We start from the raw sequence: 20,376 nt of genomic DNA on the forward strand, positions 1-20,376 counted from the left end.
CTCGTATTTTATTATCTGAATAGGTAAAGGGTTGGATATTCCACAATGAACATAGTGGGGAATGTCAGGAATTAATGCATAGAAAAAAGTGATTTATTACGGTGTGAGGTCAACGATTGTAATATTAAAGGAATGGCAAAATGCATTTATGTAATGGAAAAGAGGTCTAAAATTAGCGAATGGAGTACAAAATATTGCGCTGATAATATTTATGTTAGTAATGTATATACTTTGCATTTTATCAGATGGTTACGATTTTTGATGAACAGTTCGCTTTTGTCTTTATTTGTGCCACAAAAACAATTGAGTTAAAATATATTTAAATTTTAAAAATTTAAAAATAAAGAAATGTTACCAATTCAGCTTTTGGTTTATTCGATTGATGAAAACTTAAGTTCTTTCGAATTCACCTATTTTCAAATAATTCTCTTTATTTTAGTTCAATGTCTTAGGTATTTTTTAAACTCATAATGGATGGGTATTTTAATTATTTTATGCCGCATAGTTTGAAAAATGAATTGTTGGCGTTGTTTAAAATAATCGATATGTTTATTTCTTATAAATAACTCAAGACAAATAAAGGTTATTCTAATAGGCCGGAACGAAAGACACGATTTTTGGATTTTCATCGTACCTTTTGTCGTATCAAGGGAACGTTAAATAAAAAAAATCATTGCTTTTGAACAATGTCCTGTGCCTATAACCAATGTACATATTTATCTCGAAAAATGTGGTTTTATTTCATATATTTCTTTTTAAAAAAATAGTTTCGGTTATTTTACTATTTTTATGGGGTGAGCGTTTTTTTTTCAGAAAGCTGTAATTTTTTTCATGTTCTCGTAAATATATTGAAAACAAAAGTCACTGAAAGCTTTCTTGGGTGTATATACATGTTGTTACGTACGCCGCGGATTAAGCGAATAGAATCCCAGAGTCTATGTGACCGTTCAAGGGTTATCTGTTAACGGATTAACTAAGTGCTTGCACTTACACCAACGGATATCTGTTAACGGATTAACTAAGTGCTTGCACTTACTTCCAGGATTATATCTGGACTCTAAGTACATTTAGGCTAAACAATGACCGTTATTTGTCCTTTCTCAGAATCGGTACGGGGAGACCCAATGCCGGGGGAATACATATCCGAATACGTGACTATACAACAGGTAAACAGATTACACGTCCTGAGATATCTACCCTTTATAAGGCGGTACGTAGGCGATATCAGGTCATTCTGGACTGAGCACTGCCAGTGCGTGTATCTCCTTAATCATCAATAAATGCTGTGAAACGACCGTTGGCCTTTGACTAGGATCCTCCACCCACCCCTACGCAACAATATATATTTAATTTGAATACAAATAATACCGAAAAAATTACGAATTTCAAGAAATATAGGGAGGCCAAAATAACCTATTTTAACGAAAAATGTTTTACGTCAAAACATATCATTATGGCCTTTTTTCAGTAATTTTCAATACAGAACATTTCATAATATTCGTAAATTTTTTCAGTATTTTTTGTAATCAGATTAAAGATTAAAGATCCAAAATAACTCTCAATGATTTTTATTTTCAAAATAATAACGAGAACTTGAAAAAAATAACAATTTTCTGAAAAGTACCCTGCCTTCCCATACTAACAAACATTGCAAACTAGGCACGATTTTTATGGGGACTTTTGAACGAAATGGTGACTTCGAATTTTTGTTTATATGTAAAAACTTCGACCGATCAAAATAAACTTAAATAGGTGAATATTAAGTGTTTTTTAAATAATAAAAAAATCGAAACTATTCTTGAAAAAGAGATATGTATACGAAAAAAACGCACTTTTAAGAATTTTTTGTCAAGATAAATCGACTAGATTAGAAAATACAAAATTCGTATTTTTCATTCCAGTCTATCATAGTACATACATATGTATGCACATAAATGTTAATGCAAATATTTTTTCCACTAAAATTGACTAAATTACACTTATATTATATTCTTAAAGGAAATGAAAATATAAAAAATTTCAATATAGAGAGAGAGAGACATTTAGAATTCAAAGCACTTTTAACATACGGAATTGTTTCATTTGAATATCTTCTTTGATCAAAAATGAATCAAAGTATACTCGATAAAGGAACTAAATAATTTATTTTAAATAAAAAGTATTGAGATTTCACAAAATCTATGATTCATATCGTAGTGTATAAAATACGGTAGTCTTTCCTTGAGTGGACAGTTGTGCTGACATTTTCGTAGTAGATTTTCGCTCGTATTATACATATCACAAGATTGTAAAAATGTCAATGGAAAGTATTATCGATGAAGAATTTGCCGAAACATTCAGGTTGACAGAATCCATCATCATACTGCTTGGTCTACGTGTGTTTTATAAAAAAGAAAAAATGAACATATTTTCATGGATAAAATATAATATCGTTTTCATTTTAACATGTATTGGCGTGATTCAAACTATACAAGGTGAAATTACGTACACGTCAATTAATTGGGGAACGGATTTTTCAGAAATTGTCGACACAATGATGTGCTTTTCGTTTTCTATCGTTTGTATGAAATTTATTTTTGTTTATCGATAGCATTTCTAAGGTCCAGTTTGTATTTTCATCATTAATGGTGGAATTACGTAATTTCAGCACTTGTAAAGGTAGTCGGAGTTTATACGGGTAGAAATATCACACGAAGTTTCTTCGAAGATGTGCGTAAGATGTGGCCGCCACCAGATTCTAGACAAAGTGTGCTCGATATCAAAGAACGATGTATTAAAAGATTGAATTTCACTATAAAAAGTAAGCTCAATTCTTCAATAGATATAGAGTCGTGATCCAATATCTCAACTAAGTTTTTCCAGCCTCCAGGAGTTTTTCACAAAATGAGCTAATCTATTTTTCCCCAGTCCATTTAGCATATTCTTCTTGGGAACCTTTCTGTAGACATCCCGATAACGCATCTGAGATAGTAAAACTGAAATCTCTGCATATAAAAAATCACTAATTGGATTCTAGGGATTTCCTGACATCTGTGCTACCTATTTGCTCCCATTATACATATATGTATGTAGGATGTTTTAAGAAATCGTATTATTGAATTTCAGATTCGTCATCCTTTATATAAAATAAATGGTATCCAGTCAATTGCACTCGGAACAAAAGCACCGAAATAAGTGAAGGGCCTAAAGCCCTATACGCACTTGCGATTGTCGATCACGCGATTTTTTTTCTTGCGTGACAGAAACCGTGGCTGTGATTATTTGGTCGCATATGCGCGCAGTTGTATTTGAAACGGTAATTGGATTATTAGTCACATCACGATTGCCCAAAATACAATTGTTGCCATGAAAATCGCGAATACAGAATATTTGGCACTCGAGTTCTCTTTATGTAGTATGATAGTTATCGTTAGTATGACGGACTTTTCGGCTGCCAGATGTTCCGTTATATACATTTTAGTGACTATTCCGCGAGCATTTTGTGGCCAATAATCACCGAACCATTTTAAACTGTAAGTTCTATTTTTGCGACAAAGTGAGCGCACGACAAAAAAATCGCATGTGCGTATAAGGCCGAAGACGTCAAAATATCAAGAAACAAAACCACACGGCGACAAAGCCGCGCACTAACAAAACCACACTAGCAATAAGCACTCAGTGTCAAAACCGCACCAAAATATAAGATAAAAATATCGATTTTGTCGTTGTTGATGTGGGAATTCCCGTTTTCAAGGTTAAACAACATCTCAAATAAGGTTATGTTGAGACGGTTACATCGGGGCGCTATTGTCTTTCGTGCTAAAGTCTGGATACCGCAATATACCTAATATGTACTGTCACGTTCCAATGAAAGAATAAATAAATTTTCCTTTTTTAAAACTACTTGGTTAACTAACCAAGATTTCTTTATTATTATTAAAGTGTTACATTTATCTTATTGGAAGAATTCAATTATGGAACGGAGAATTTAAATGAGATACGTAGAACTGTTTCACTTTAACTTTGCTTCACTCTTTAACTTTGTTCTGCTGTTGATGTGTTGACTGCTACTCTTGGAGTCTCGATGGTGATGACTACCACTCTCGCAGTCGATGGTGATGATTAGCTTAAATTCTAACAGTAACGAGTTTATATACTCTCATTTAAAACAATGAAGTGTTGAAGACACGTGTCGTATAATTTTGGTTAGTTAGTGTTACTTATTAAATTAGGTGTGCCAAATCAATGGTGCTACTTAATAAATTAGGTGTGCCACAGATCAATGGTGTGTCTTATCCCTTCTGGTTAGTCGACTACATTGATAAGAGAGGTACATAACAGTACATACATATACATACATATAATGTGGTCTGTAAATATCTTCGTCAGTTTTATTTTTTTGCTATCAAGATTTTCATTGGAGCATTTTGAATATTACATACATGTAACTTTGACTTTACAGGTAATTATTAACTCATTCGCTATGCTTAATTTCAGCAATATTCTTCGTTTACATATCGTTTTTAACATTTTATAATTTCGACCCACTGATCGCTGTATTGATCCAGTACATCAGAAAGGGTCAATGCGTCAGATTAATTCCATATAACATTTGGTATCCTGTAGATATGAGGAAAATATATCCTATATATTACCTTTATCAGGTGTGGGAAGGTGATTGTTTAAATTTACACAACATATGTAGCAGATACCAAGTTGACAATTGGGCCATTCGGTGCATGAGTGAAATGGTTCAAATATTTTAAGTCAAAAATATAAAAGAACAATTAGCTGTTTTGAAAGATTAGTTGACTTAGTCACTCATACTATCAAAGGTTCAACGGTCGAACGTTTGCAATATTTTATGATGTACATTGTATGTGCACTTTGGGTTATGTAAATTATAGCAAAATTTGATTGTTTCAGGATATTCTAGTGCATTGGGTTTCGTAGCACAAGATTGCGTTTTCCAGTTAATGTGTTCTCATCTTGCTATGTTGCTAGAGATTCTTCAAGATGATATTCTAAATATTGTTCCAGAGGAGTGGACTTATAATGACGTGGTGAACAATGAAGCGTTATTGAAACAGAAAATGAACGATATTATTAAACGTCATGAAAAATTGATATTGTAGGAATTTAACATCACTTTAATTTTTTTTTATTTATTTATTTTATAATAATACCTACAAATTTAATGAAAATCCGTCTTCTTGTCACAGTGAAATTATAATTTCATATCCATATTACGTTTTCACTGGCCCTTATTAGTGAAATTATAATTTTTGACAGTTGGATGATAGTGCGTCGCCGATACGAATCGCGCCACCCCACGTCACAACCCCGTTCTTCTCCATCCCTACTCCAATGTCAAACTCACGCTCACACACCCTCCCCGCAACCCCACTCATGTCCATTCCCACTCTCCTCTAGGTCCACCATCTGTTTCGATTTGGATTTTTTTGATCCCGCATGTGTGGGACTGGATGTGGAAGCAAACATATCATAATATTATATCTTAGCGCGCAGCATTTTTTTTAAGGTTAGGTTAGGTTAAGTTAAGTTGGGGTTGGTTTTATTTATTGAAGATTACGTTGAAAGGGTTGGTAGTACGTATATATATAATTCGAATTCATACATAAATTCTATTCTTATATCCGTACTCACTACTCGAGTCAGTGAAATTATAATTTCACTGACAATAACAGTTTCATTGTAACATATATGTACATTGTTTTATTTATCTCCTGATAATTTCATTCAACTCATCTCAATATCTTTTGGGTTCAGTTCCCGTATATATTTTTTCGCGTTTAAAAAGCTACTATTTTCGGAATTGTGAATTGATACTATTATATAAAAAAAAACTACAACCACCAATTTTTAAATTCACAGAATGACCGAAGGTCTTGAGAGTGCTTGCAGTTTCATCATTGCATTGAATATGGTCACGGGATCAATTATCATTTGTTTTATGGGATTCTTAACAACTGTATGGCTTAATATACAATTTTAAAGTATATTTATTTAATTTCGATGAAATTTTTTTACGTATATTTCATGTAATAGGTGATGGGCTTAGCTAATGTTGTGAAATATTTGTATTCAACTTTTTCTACACTGTTGCAAGTGTTCATGGTGACATGGTACGCAAACCTGTTGATTGAAAAGGTATATATTTATGCATTTACATTCATACATATATATATATATATATATATATATATATATATATATATATATATATATATATATATATATATAAAAATATAATATTTTATATAAGAATGAACAAAAATCATACTTTTTTTGGCAAACAGAGTACTGGTTTATCAGGTGCTGCATATAATAGTAGATGGTACGATTGCAGTATTGGTTTCAAACGCTCGATGCTAATATTAATGATTAGGTACGTTGAATATACGTAAAATATCATTATGGTTTGATATTGATATGATTTCATTTTGTGTTTAACAGATCAGATAGACCTCTTCACGTTACAGCTATGAAATTTTCAATGATATCATTAAACACATTTACTAGGGTATGCAAAATATTCATTCAAAATACATTCGTATTGTACTTATGCGTTAAAAATATCATAGGAATTGTTTAAAATAAGGAATATTAATTTCATTTTCATTTGTTTCAGATTGCAAGTTCTTCGTGGTCATACTTTACACTTTTAAGGAAAATTTACGATCCAGAATAATTTAAATATAAGTTTCGAATATGTAAATAAATAATTATCAACTGTGAATTTTAATGTATTATAGTTGGCTCGTTTTTATGAAATGTTTTGATTTCATTATTTCATTATTATTTAATTTGACGAAATGCTCTCCGACTTTTTAAGCACTGCATACAAATAAATTCTGATTGTTTACATACTACACATAGTATTAATCGCAAGTGCCTGAGTAGCAGGTAAACTGAAGCTGGCGACCACGGGACCACTGAAGATAAACGACTGCCCCGAACTGAATTATGAACCGGCTCTGCTCACCGCGTTTTGAGTGGGATAATGAAACACTTATTGACTCTTGACAAGTCACCAACAATATATGTACAAATTTTCTTTTCTTTTCGAGCTAGAAGTAATGTATTTGGGGTAGTGCTCCGGTTGCCCTTAAAAACAAACCTCTCCTGTATAAACATATGTATGTTTGTAATTGGCATATATATGTAGTTGTATCGTAGACAGTGATTTTAGTACAACTGATCTTTTAAATTTGGTTGGATATTTAAATTCGAAGAATTTTAATATGTATATGTATTGTAAAAGTTTTAGATCATTTTTATATATGTACATATGTAGCTGCACTCAAGTTTGATGAAAATAAAAACATTTAAAATAGATTGATATAAATCTTACAATTTTTTTGTCCTTAAAAGATTAACCACACACTAAATCAATAAATTCGAATATTCTGCATTTGTACAATTGTAAATATTGATATTCGATGTATGTATGTATGTATATTTTCACTAATATTAGACATTAGCTATTCTGAACAATTGATGAATCCATGTAGATACATATAATATATTAATTCTAATCCTCTAAAATCTTATACCTGAAATTTAAAAATATCAACCATTATATTACAATAAATACAAATTGTTGTCCATATTGATATTACTCACACGGATTAACGAAGTTTAGAAATCAGAATCGGCCCTACCTTATAAGTGGTAGTGGTAGTGGATTGTTATGGTATGGTCGGACGCGGCGTTCACTTGCACGGACTTACCATCTTAATTCTGTTCCCTTCGCGGTACTAGCCAATTGTTATCTATAAATAAATTGTATCTAAATAATATTCTGATTTGTGTATCAAACATCATTCAGAGCCATATTTTTTGTTAAAATAACACATAATTTACACATAACTTTTTGAATACGAGGACTCGATTACCTCAGAACCAGTGGCGTAAAGTGAATTCCAGGCGCCCCCCCGCAAAATATTTTAAGGTGCCCCCCCCCCCCCTCTTATACACATATTATTTCCTTACAGGTGTTCCATAAATCTGTTCTTGTATTTTCGCGCTCAAATAAGTCACAAAACCTGCTTTACATATATTCCAAAAGTGGATCATAAGTTTTATAAAAACTAGAAAATTTCCTGGATGTTAGAAGAAACAAAACAATCTTGATGTCCATCGATATGCCAAATTACTCTTAGCCAATGTTAATATGACACTAATAGCACGATGAAGGACTTGACGCCAATAATTTACAAGACTGCAATTCTGACGAGATATACTATTCAATTTTGTCTGAATTTTTCCATAAATTGTACGTAAAACAGGATCCTCAGAAATGATTTGACCACTTTACCAGAAATGACTGAGAAAGAAGGTCTATGATCAGTTTGCATTAAGTTCGCCGTATTATCCGTAACTGCAGGTTCGATTACATCTCCATTTCTTGAAGAAGAGCTAGGTTGCTTTTCTGATAAAACTGCTGAAGGACTTAATTCGACTATGTCACTAGAGACTGAATTTTTAGTCAATTTTATATTTTGGTCGCGTTCTACTATTTAAGTCTGAATAAATTAAGATAAAATAATATTGTGCAAGATTTGGATGTACATTTGAAATTTTGCTTCATTTGATTTCATATGTTTGTAAATATTTCCAAACGGAGTCACGTACTATTAGCCATTCAAAGGTCACCAGTTGACGATGACCGCTTTAAATCGCAAGCCCTTCATTTGAGTGGTAAATCACAAGTGCTGAGGTCTTCCATAAATATCGTTCTGTCGACCGTTGCTTTGAGGCTATTTTGTTTCGCCTCGCACTCTGATGGGGTGTGAACGAAGAAGTTTTTCAAATGCCAAACTGGATTATCCATATTCAGGAAGCACTTCCTCCCAAATATATATAAGGGAATACTTAAGTAGTGTTGCTGTAGCCAATCGGAGAGATTAGTGCAAGAGAGTTGGATGTTTGTTGACAGAAATGCAGCAGACAAGTCTCTAGCAATTTAACTGTAGAAGTGGTTTATCAGTAGGGTGACCATAGATCCAGTTTTGGCCGGGACAGTTCCGTTTTTATGAGATTTGTGTCCATCCCGTGGTTTTCCGAAGTTTAGAAAAGTTAATCAATACCACGAATTACCACAACATTACTTGTGACTAGTTGAAGAGTTCTACATAGTTCTATGAGAGATAATGAGGGCATATATTACAAATTTTATAAAATATAGAGTGAAAAAAGAAAAAATTACAGGCGTTTAAACAATTAAAATCTGACATAACGAGAGGGTGGCGAAAAGGGAAAAAATGATCGGAACAGTGTGGAAAAATGCAGCAACGTTGATGAATACGGCAAATAGACGTCACCGATGATGATAATGGAGTATTTTCAAACGTGTCTATTACGATTATTTTTCACCATCGTAATGGCGGGTTTGATTTCCACATACATATATTGATGATCAAACCGGGCAAAATAACAAAGTTTGAAAACGATCGGAAGAGTGTGGAAAAGAAACGAAATTTCGACCGACGAAAAAATCAAAAGCGAAGTTAGAAGAGGCTAGTAAAAAGTTGAGTGCGCGCATTACACGCTCACCTATCCAACCTATTCATCCATTTGAAATGATTAATGAATGTGTGTGTACCTTCGTGGATGTGTGTATGTGTGTACGTTCACATCGCTGACGTCAATTGTGGTCGGCCTGACGTCGCACATGTCACACGCTCCACACCCCCCCCCCACTTCCACGCAACCCCGCATCCCGCGTCTCTTCGACCACTTGACTCTGATTGGCTGTGCGCCTCTGTGACTTTGATTGGCTGTGTCTCCACGCGTCCGTCACAAACATATCCACATCGCGTTCATTTTTGTATATATTATATACTAGTGTTTTTACCCGGCTTCGCTCGGTATTTGTAATATAAACAACTTAAACATGGTGAAACTAATACTAAATATTCATTTGTTTTTTTAATAAATTTATTTGAATCAAAAAATTGATATTCAATATTATCGATATCGTCGTCATAGAAACTTTGATTTGTTTTAGATGCTCCCAACCAAATATATTAACATACTTACATACATAGTTAAAAAGTCTCTTTCGAAATTATGTATTAGATTTACATAAATAAAAAAACCGAGTTATATATTTGTTTTTCAAATTCAAATGCACTTGATTGTGGACCGTTATACGGAGATATTTGAATATTTTTGGTTAAAATTGGTATTAAAATCAAAATTTAGTAGTTTTCTTAAAATTAATTTTAATATGAATCATCCGTTCTGCAGATAAGATCAATGTTGAAAAATAAATAATAATATATCTGCAACTTTATGTTTTTTTCAACTGTAAGAATAATTGATATAAATACCCAAAAGTACTACAATATGCATTGTTACACAATTTCCTACACAAAAAGGACAACTGGGTGATGTGTTTCACCAGTGTGTCGTTTCTACCGATCACGTGAATAATTCACCGGCCTAAATGAACCCATTTTACCATCGAGATGACCTAGATTCAGCCTCCAAGTGTAGAAATAAGTATTCGCAGTATTTTCGGTGTTTAATACCAACATTTTATCGAACAGTTTCTTTTCCTCTTTTATCGGCGTGAACTTATACAAATGATACGTAGCTGCGAGTGGTAATTTGAGTCGACGGTCATTAGCGTTCGGATCACGCAAGACGCCAATTAAAAAGCCGGTTTGTGAAGTGTTAACTTTTGAGACGGTAAAATAATTATGTGATGTAATAAATACATTATGTAAGTTCAGTTTATATACATATATGAATGTATGCATCTTTGTGTGTTTATTCAATAAAAATATTGTAGAATTGTAGATAGTTTAGTGTCAATGTATGTATATATTATATATTTTTTGCTTGCTACTGAAAAAATATTTGATTTATATCCATATAATATTTGATATTTAGCAATAGATAAGAACTTGTATTTCATAAAAATTTAAATAAATTTATGTACCTTGATTATTACATACATATGTAATAATCAAGGTAATGTAAAAAGGTGATGTAAAAAATTTACAATATTATGGTGTGATTACTGTTGTGTAATATTATAAATATGCTAGTGATAAGTCCGATGAACTATCATCTCTTATGACGTATTAATTAATATATTTGTCATGTAATTAATGGAAGTGATAATATTCGAGGACAATTGAACTATGAACATTTGATGTACTTTAAATTAATCGATGTATTTTATTTTGTCTCATAAATAACAAAGGACAAATAATGATTGAATATGAATATTACTGCAAATATTTTTTTCTATGCATTTGACTGTTGAACAAATTATATTTTTAAAGGAAAAAATAAAAATAATAATTTTTTTGAATAGAGTCATTTTACATAAACTCTTTTAACACTTTACAGTCCGATTCGAAGCGTGAATTGTTGTCACCTCAAGTCCGGAAATGCGAGACTTTTTTTTATCGGAGTCCGGGCCGATTTAAAAAACAACTATTTAGTATCTAATCCTAAAGTATTCCGATCGTTTTGAGGCTTTGCCATTTTGCGCGTTTTGGTCAACGATGGAAATTTAAATGGATTCTGATAGTTCGAAGGTGGAAAATAATCGTAATAGACACGATTAAAAATGCAAACATTTTGGACATTTTGACGTTTAGCGGTCAGTAACCTTGACTTGTTTGACTTTCCGCCACCTTCAGATTTTTTTTTACTTCACTAATAAATTACATATATAATGAATGAAAAAATGTTTATATTATAATTCAATATTCGTCTTATGGCCAAACGCCGAGACTTCATTGTTGACATTCATGTCTGAAAGTCGGACTTTGTTTACAACTCTCGAAGAGATCAATCTGCGATATTTTACGAGATTTATATTTTTATACATAGAAAAGCCTTGTTTTTAAAAAACTATTACATATATAAATTTGTTTTTACGGTTTTGATTACTTCTAAATTAATAATAGTAATGTAATGATATTTTGAAACAGTCTTCAATATGTTACTCTGCCTTTTATCTGGAAGGTAAAACCAGAACTTTTAAACTGGAGTTCGCGAATTAATGCTAAAAAATAATAAATTACGTAAATGTCATCTGAATAACCTTTGAATATAAAAATAACATAAAATTGAAGATTTTAGTAGTGAACAGTAATAGGCGGACCGTGGAAAATCAAAATTCCAAAAACGTGAAGAATAAAATCATTTTTCATACATTTCAAAATGAGACAATTTAAAACAGAATATGTGACTTTTTCAGAATAACACTTGCTTAGGATAATGTTCAAACATCATTTTCGGTTTTAATTTAAATTAACTGTAAGGTATAAGAAAAGTCATATCTCGTCTCTGAACCAAAAGAAAGTCGTCATGTGATATACCGGGAGTTTCAAGCATTCTTGACCATTAGTATGACACCAATCAATAAGATATTGCATGATCATTTGGCCGTAAAAAAGATTTTTTCAGTCAAACGCGCAGAAAGAGGCTTGTTTGAAAGAGATTGGTGCAAGGAAATGTTGCAAAAATGTAATCACGGTGCATCAAATGCTGTGTATAACATCTACACGGGTGACGAATCATGGATCTATGCATATGAGCTTGAAAAAAAAAACAGCAGTCCACCGCGTGGGACTTCCAAGATGAATCGAACCCGACAAAAGTTGTTCGCCCACGAAGCACTTCGAAGCAAATGATCGCCTGTTATTTCTGAAAAACTGGAAATTTCGCAACCGTACCATTGGTGGAATGTAGAACGGTCAATTCTGAATGGTACACAACCATTTGTTTGCCAGAAGTCTTCGGAGAAATAAGGAAAACCAACCGCCAAAGTCGAATCATTCTCCATCATGACAATGCGAGCTCTCACACATCAGCTCAAACAACCGTCTATTTGAGCACTCAAAACATCGAATTGATGGATCATCCACCATACAGCCCTGATTTGGCACCCAATGACTTGTTTTTATTCCCGCACATAAAAAATAAATTACGTGGTCAACGATTTTCGAAGCCCGAAGAAGCGGCTGAGCGTTCAAAACGCTTGTTTTGGAGGTACTTCAATCGGATTGCAAAAAGTGCTTCGAAAATTGGTTCCAACGCATGCAAAAGTGTATTAATCTTCATGGAGAATATTTAGAAATGATAAATATTTGTTTTTTCATTACTAGGCTAGAAACTTACAGATAATCCTGCGACATCATTTGGGGATTTTCAAAAAATCTTTTGCGAAAGCGAACTAATAAGAGTTTTGTAATAACTTCGTCTATTGTTACTAATTAAGAAAAAAAAAACTTTTTTAAAAACATACCTCTTCTATAATTTGTATATAAAATTATTATTTTGAATAAAATACCAATAATTTTATTTTACTAACGCCATCTATGTTTAAAACTAAAAACTGAATAACGTCAGGCACTTTTCAGAAATTCAAATTTCAAACGCGTCTAAAACGATATTTTTTCTCCATTGTAATGGTGGAGGATACATTTACTTATATTGATGACCAAAATGAACAATATGGTAAAGTATGAAAATGATCGGATATTTTTTTAGGCAATTTTTTTCCTGAATTGTAATCGTAAGTGAAGTATAAAAAAAAGAGGTATGTAAAAAAAAGAATCGAGATAGATGAGAGTTGGACAAATCTATAGAAATCTTTTTAAACTTTTATTGGATTATATGATAATTTTAAATTTTATTTTACATTTAGTCATCATATATACTTATATGCAGTGGCGGCTCGTCCATACGCACTGCGGTACTGCAGCACCCCCAAGGAAATTGAGAAAAATTTAATATTATTATATACATAAATGTATGTGTATTATATGAAAATATCAATATTATTTAAGCGTGTATTAAGCTCACCCGCACACCGATACATCCAATAATGATCATACATCGCGGTACTAATATCAGAAAGTGAGGCATCGTTTATGATTTTGTGCAGTACGGTTTTCGATGGAATATGCCGAGTGGGCGAAGGAGGGGCGCGGGGGCAGCTAGAAGCTTGATCGGTACTGCACTCCCAACAGTATTATACACATTTCTTGTTGCGTTCGTGTGCGCGCCGCGCACTCGACACGCTCCTCACTTTTCCTCATTTCTTCTGCACCTTTTGTCTTTCCTTCTACACCTCTTACACTTTCTACATTCTACACGTCACTTTAAAATGGTATCAAAATCAAGAGAAGCTGAGCCAATGTTTTCAAGAACTTAAATATTCTTCCGAAAATACTGATAAAAAAATAACAGATTCTACCAATTTACTGAATAAATTTTTTTATTTTAGTCAGAACTTTTTCATAAGTTAATGCCGCATCTAGAAATTATTTATAACCAAATGCAATCTAGTAATATCGATGCATTTTCAATTAAAGAAAACATAAAAAGTTTTACTAATGTCATTATACAAATATGAGATTCTTAAAGCGAATAGAAGCCAAAAATATGTGATGCATATATTATCGCACATATTATCGGAGCCAAAAATATGTGAGATGTTATTATTAAGGATATAAAAGAAAGATATACTTTTTCTAATTATTTAATAAAGAAGTTTTGAAAAATACTGAAAGAAAATGCCAATGGACGATCTACTACTAACCGTTGAATCATATCGAATGCTAGATAAAGAAAAACTTCAAACTGAATTAGAAGTGTTTTACTCAAGGAGAGAAATGCATAGTATTAATGATATATTAATATTTTTAAAACTTATTTTTGCAAACAAAACTTATTCAAATTCTGCTTATAACTTCAACTGCCTCTGAGCCAGTAAGATGTTTTTCATCAATAAATAGAACAAAGACATACATATATAAGAAACACAATGGTTTAGGACAGATTAACAGCTTTGTCTATGCTGTAATTGAAAAAGAATGATTATGAACAGTGAAAAATTTAACAAAAAGGTGATAGACCTTTTTTCAAGAAAAAAAGACAGAAGAATCAATTTTATAATGAAATAAAATACATATAATGTTTAATTTTGATCATTTTGATGTTAATAGGAAAATATAATCCAAATAAACATTTTTTTTATTTTTAATCAACCGCAGCACCCCCAGATATCTTATCCACGAGCCGCCACTGCTTATATGTATAATATCGATATTCTGTCTGTCTGTCAGTCTGAGATAACGCTCGCCATACTATAATAGTCGTACATAAATATAAAAAAAAAACTCGCTAGTTTACATCATGCACAAGGATCACAATAAATAAAATTATCTTTCAATTTCTTACTTATTTTCAATTTATTATGTTAAAAAAGTATTATGTACATACATATGTAAATATGTTAAAATTTGTAATTATAAAATAAAGTTTATATAATATAATTTATAATTTCGAAAGAGACCTTGTATATATGTATGTAACCTTCGTTGGTTGGTTCGTAAACAACACATTCAATTTATTTATATTTTCGATTCATAGGCGCCGATTCGATTTTTTTTCGATTCAAAGGTTTCGAAAGCCTCGGGGGCGAAGGCCCAGAGGGACGTCATTTGGGGTGGGGGGAGGGGCATGGCATGGCAGTTGCCATGCCTTAGTTTTGGAATAGCGTGAATTTAGAAAATAGTAAGAATTTAACGATTAATGAAATAATATTTATTTATTTATTTTAAACAGACCATTGTGGCATAACAGGAATTCCTAAAGCGCCACAGTGGTCAAAAAATATAACACAAAAAAGAAAAAAAAACAAAATAACAATTAAACATAAACATAAATACATCCATACATAAACATAAAAAATAGCATTTAATAATAACAGATAAAGTAATAATATCAAATAAAATATAGCATAAGGAATGCCTTGCACCTACAGCCAGTTTCAATAAATATGTAAGAAACAACTACAAATACAAAACATCCCTGTAAGGCCCAAATGGAAGAGAGTTAATCAAAATTTCACTCATAAATCACAATCAATCATGAAAACAATGATGAGCGCAGACTACCAGATAAATGGGTTAGAGTAATTTCCGACAATTTACGCTCACTAAGGTGGAAAATATCACATTCAGTCTCGGCAGCAACGATTTCATTAAGAAGTCGGATAGCTCTTGGAATAGGAGCCATTCGAAAAAGGACTGTGCGGGCAGGAGGTACAGCCAGCAAAAGATGATGTCTACCACGCACATAGTGATTAGGGACATAAAGTCCCAACTGCTCCAGCAACAACGGGCATGACGTATTACCACGTAAGAGCAGGAGAACGAAACGAATTAATGAGAAGTTTCTCCGAAGTTCAAGGGAATTATACCCAAGCATGCCCAAAAGGAAAGGAGTGGGGTAGAGATATGGGTAATACCCATATTCTTTCCTATATAGGAAACGAAGAAATGCTTTTTGCACTTTCTCAATCATCAGAGAGTAATTTGCTTCATGCGGATTCCACACAATCGCATTATACTCTAGCTTACTTCTCACAAGCGAATTGAAAAGCAAGCGAGAATAATCTTGCATATCTCAAAACAAATCCAAGTCGACGAAAGGAAACGTCAGCGACTTTCTTGATATGGTTGTGAAAGGTGAGCTGAGGATCAAAAGTGATACCCAAATCGACAATAGATTTCACACGCTTCAACAAGACGGATCTAATGGAATATCCGTGACAATAGAGCGAATGTGCACGTCCATAGCTCATAATTGCACATTTGTTTAAATTAAGTTCAAGGCCTAAACTAGAACTGAACTCCAAGACAGCGTTAATATCAGCTTGAACGAGAGAGGCTTGCCTCTCATTCTTGACATCAAAAAATAATTTAACGTCGTCAGCAAACAAAAGACATGATGAATTACATAAAACTCTAGGGAGGTTATTAATAAGAATTGTAAATAGTAATGGGTCTAAAGTGGACCCCTGAGTAACACCAGATCGAGTAAAAAATGAAGGAGATTCATTAAGACCATATCTAACAAATTGCTTCCTATCACTAAGATAAGAAGCAAAGAGTTTAAGAAGACGCGTTGAAAAACCCACTTCAGCTAACCTGATCAAAAGAGCGTCATTATTGACTTGATCAAAGGCTTTACGAAAGTCAAAGTAGGCTACATCAACTTGCTGACCAACGTCAACTTTAGACATGATCAAATGTGTGAAGCAGGCGAGATTAGTGGTAGTGGAACGACAGGGTGTAAAACCATGTTGCTCATCACACAATAATCTTTTAAACTGCGCAAGAATCAAACGGTGAAGGATGATGTCAAAAATTTTGGGAATAGCCGAGATATGATTATATGATTGTTATGTTATGTTATTTTTGAGTAGCATAGACTAGGCCAGAAATAGAATTGCTGCAATAAAGCTATGTAAAAAAAGGGTATATTTTGTTTTGTTAAATGGTATTCCTTGGGTAAAATTCTTAGAAATTGTTCGACCTGTGGAGCGAAGTGTTAGAAAGGTCCACCTCATTTTATTTACAGCTGAAACGGTAATTTGTTTATGACTTCCCTTCGTAGAATTAACGGAACCGAAAATACAATTGCAAGAAGATTTACTTATATCGATACACATTGAAGATAAAATCCATCTCATTCGTTGTTTTGTGTGAGAATGGGCGTCTGCAAATAAAAATACGAGTAATAAAATACAGATTCAATAAAATATTAATTTAAAATCTTTCTTGAAAACAAAAAATCCCGTCCTGCTCTAAGTTAGTACATAAAGAATACAAATATAATTTTTCAGCTTAATACGTTCAGGGGTGTGGACAGGATCCAGACGACAACATTTTTGACCTTCCTTCCGGAAGCTTCCGGATGGGAAAAAATCCCACTTCCGGTTTATTAAATTTAGTGATTTTTTTTTTATTTTAATCACATTAATACGAGAATTATACTTGAATTTTTTCGTGAAGATCACACATGCTTAAGGGGTCGAAAAAAATAGTGGAAGAAAAATCGAACAAGAGTAAACTGCCACTTCCGGTCGACGGACGCTTACCAAATTTTATACATAACTTGGTATTAAGCTTAAACTGATCGATATGAAATTTCAGTTCGATAAATCAAAAGGCTTTTGAGAAAAATATAAAAAACCTCGATTCTCTAGAGTAAAAGTACTACTTCCGGTTCAGATAAAAATATTTAAAAAACATAAAATTATAAAAATTATTATTTCTAGTACATATAAAAAATTCAGTCCGATTCAATTAGTAGTTTGGGAAAAAATCAAATTAAAAAACTTAAAAAAAAGTTTTTTAATTTATAAGGGGAGGTACCATTTTCGGTCAACTTAAAAATTTGAAAAAAATTTACGTAGTGTCTATAAGATTTTCACACACACATTTTTTCTAGATCATAAAAACGTGATCAGTAATCGATTCTGAGTTCGAATCAGTCAAAATCTCGAGTTCGAATTTTCGCATGATCACAAAATTTCATCTATTGTTACTACGTACATAGATAAAGTAATAAAATAAGGTAACTAATTAATAGAGAAAATTATCAATTAAATGAGTTGAATTGCAAAATTGTTTAAATAAACTAAATAAAGAGTTCGATCGGGCCATTGTTGTAGAGCATCGTGACCAGAGTTGCTCATAAACGAAGCATACTTTTGAAATTGATTAGGAATAGGAATCAGGAATCGAAATTGAAGTTGGAATCGGGAATCGGAACTGAAATTGGAATTGCGATTGAAATTGTACATTAATTTAAAAAATTAACGTTAATTTTATATAATAGGTAATGGGTCTAGCTAATATTTGTGTTCGACTTTTTCAACGTTGATGCAAGTGTGCATATTGACATGGTAAGCAAATCTATTGATTGAAAAGGTATATATTTTTGCGAAAGCATATTTTATTTTATTTATTGCTTTTTTAAGAATGGAAACTTTTTCCTGTCCACTGTATTCCAGAAGTTTTCATTTTATGTAAAGGATTTTAGCATAATATCATTCTGAAGGTCCAAAATCTCTAGCTGCCGTTCTGTCCTTACTTGAACAAGCTCTGCAATGTATACATCTTCTTTCATTATATTTATTTGATAAATAAATAAAGACCATTGGCTCGATTGTAGTAAACTGCTGAAATCTCATTTCCAACTGTTCTTGAAGCACTTGAAGGTGTTTAACCAATAATGATAAGTTGAATTCACTGTCACCTGCCATTTTCTTCATATTTGGGAAATGCACGAGAGACAAAAATGAGTTAACAGAACCTATTATTTTAGCTACATATTTGTATTTTCCCTGTAGCTCCCAAGTTTAAAGAATTTAATTTTTCCTTATATAACTCATGAAACTTACATGAGTTATTGTGTGTATGCCCGTGATGGTTCCAAAAACGGGAACGGGAACGGGAAAACAGAAATGAGTGGCATTGCAACGCTATAATTTCAAATGTGTTCGCGTCGCCATCTGCGTTGTTAGGGTAAAATAAACAAACAATTGAATAATTTCAATGTTTTCAAATGTGTTTGCCGCCTGCGTTTTTCCGACAAATTATCATTACTGTAATTTAATATGATTATTGAGTATTAATTTGAAACTGAAACATTTACTTATCGAAACACACCGAGGAACGGGAACGGGAACGGGAATTGCATGCGTTATTGTGGCATTGAAACGCATGCCGGGTTCAGCTAGTATTCATTTAAAATACATTTGTATTTTAATTTTTATATTAATTGTAAATATATATTTTTTTCATTTGTTTTCGATTGTATGTACTTCGTGGGCATACTTTACATTTTTGAGGAAAATTTACGAATCAGAATAATTTAAATGTAAATTTCGAATATGTATATAAATAATTTTGAACTTTGATTGTAAATATGTTCGGCATGCTTTTAGGAATTGTTTTTATTTCATTATTAATGAAATTTTCCTTAATTCAAAGAAATGCTCTTCAACATTGTAAATACTGCGTTAGTACTGCATACAAATAAAGGCCTTTATGTACATATGTATGTACATATATACCTTCAATCAGTCTGAATTCTTGAAGTTGGATTTCAAATTGAATTGTAACAAAATATTTATGTAAATATGTATGTAGTATGTACATCACGCAAGAGTGAAAAATGCGGATATTGGATTTCCTACGATGTGCCTAGCGGAAAACTTGCGTCATATCAAAGGACCGTTCAATAAATACATATAATATATGCGTCAATTTCAGACAACGTTTGCTGTCAAAAATATATTTTATTAATCAATAATTTCAACAAAAAAAAAAAAAAAAATAGGATTTTTTATATGAATATTTTTTTAAGAATATGGTTTCAATTTTGTTTACTATTCAATAAAAAATTAGCATCTAATATGCATGTATATGAGGGAACACTTAGCGTTGTAGTGGCACATTTTATTAAAGATGGCCATTCACAGTTCGTTTATTTTATCGAGGTAAGCCAGTTATCGACAGAATTTTTGTTATTAATTAATCCACA

General features: G+C 32.3%; 1 protein-coding gene across 1 annotated transcript; it reads left to right on the forward strand.

The window, feature by feature from the left end:
• Positions 1-4,482: 4,482 nt before the first annotated feature.
• LOC143917575 (putative odorant receptor 92a) lies at positions 4,483-7,341 on the forward strand. The gene is made up of 6 exons (XM_077439125.1): positions 4,483-5,110; positions 5,875-5,971; positions 6,049-6,150; positions 6,300-6,388; positions 6,457-6,523; positions 6,632-7,341. The coding sequence occupies exons 1-6, from the start codon at positions 4,956-4,958 to the stop codon at positions 6,689-6,691; spliced, it is 570 nt and encodes a 189-aa protein (XP_077295251.1). The 5' UTR covers positions 4,483-4,955; the 3' UTR covers positions 6,692-7,341.
• The last annotated feature ends 13,035 nt before the right edge of the window (positions 7,342-20,376 follow it).

The sequence above is a fragment of the Arctopsyche grandis genome, chromosome 10, assembly GCF_051622035.1.
Source record: "Arctopsyche grandis isolate Sample6627 chromosome 10, ASM5162203v2, whole genome shotgun sequence".
In the NCBI taxonomy this organism is placed as follows: Eukaryota; Metazoa; Arthropoda; class Insecta; order Trichoptera; family Hydropsychidae; genus Arctopsyche; species Arctopsyche grandis.

Coding starts and splice junctions, on each gene's coding strand:
- LOC143917575 (XM_077439125.1), top strand. CDS start 4,956: ATGTGTTCTCATCTTGCTATGTTGCTAGAGATTCTTCAAGATGATATT. Junction 5,111..5,874: donor CGTCATGAAAAATTGATATT/GTAGGAATTTAA, acceptor TTAAATTCACAG/AATGACCGAAGGTCTTGAGA. Junction 6,151..6,299: donor CAAACCTGTTGATTGAAAAG/GTATATATTTAT, acceptor TTTGGCAAACAG/AGTACTGGTTTATCAGGTGC.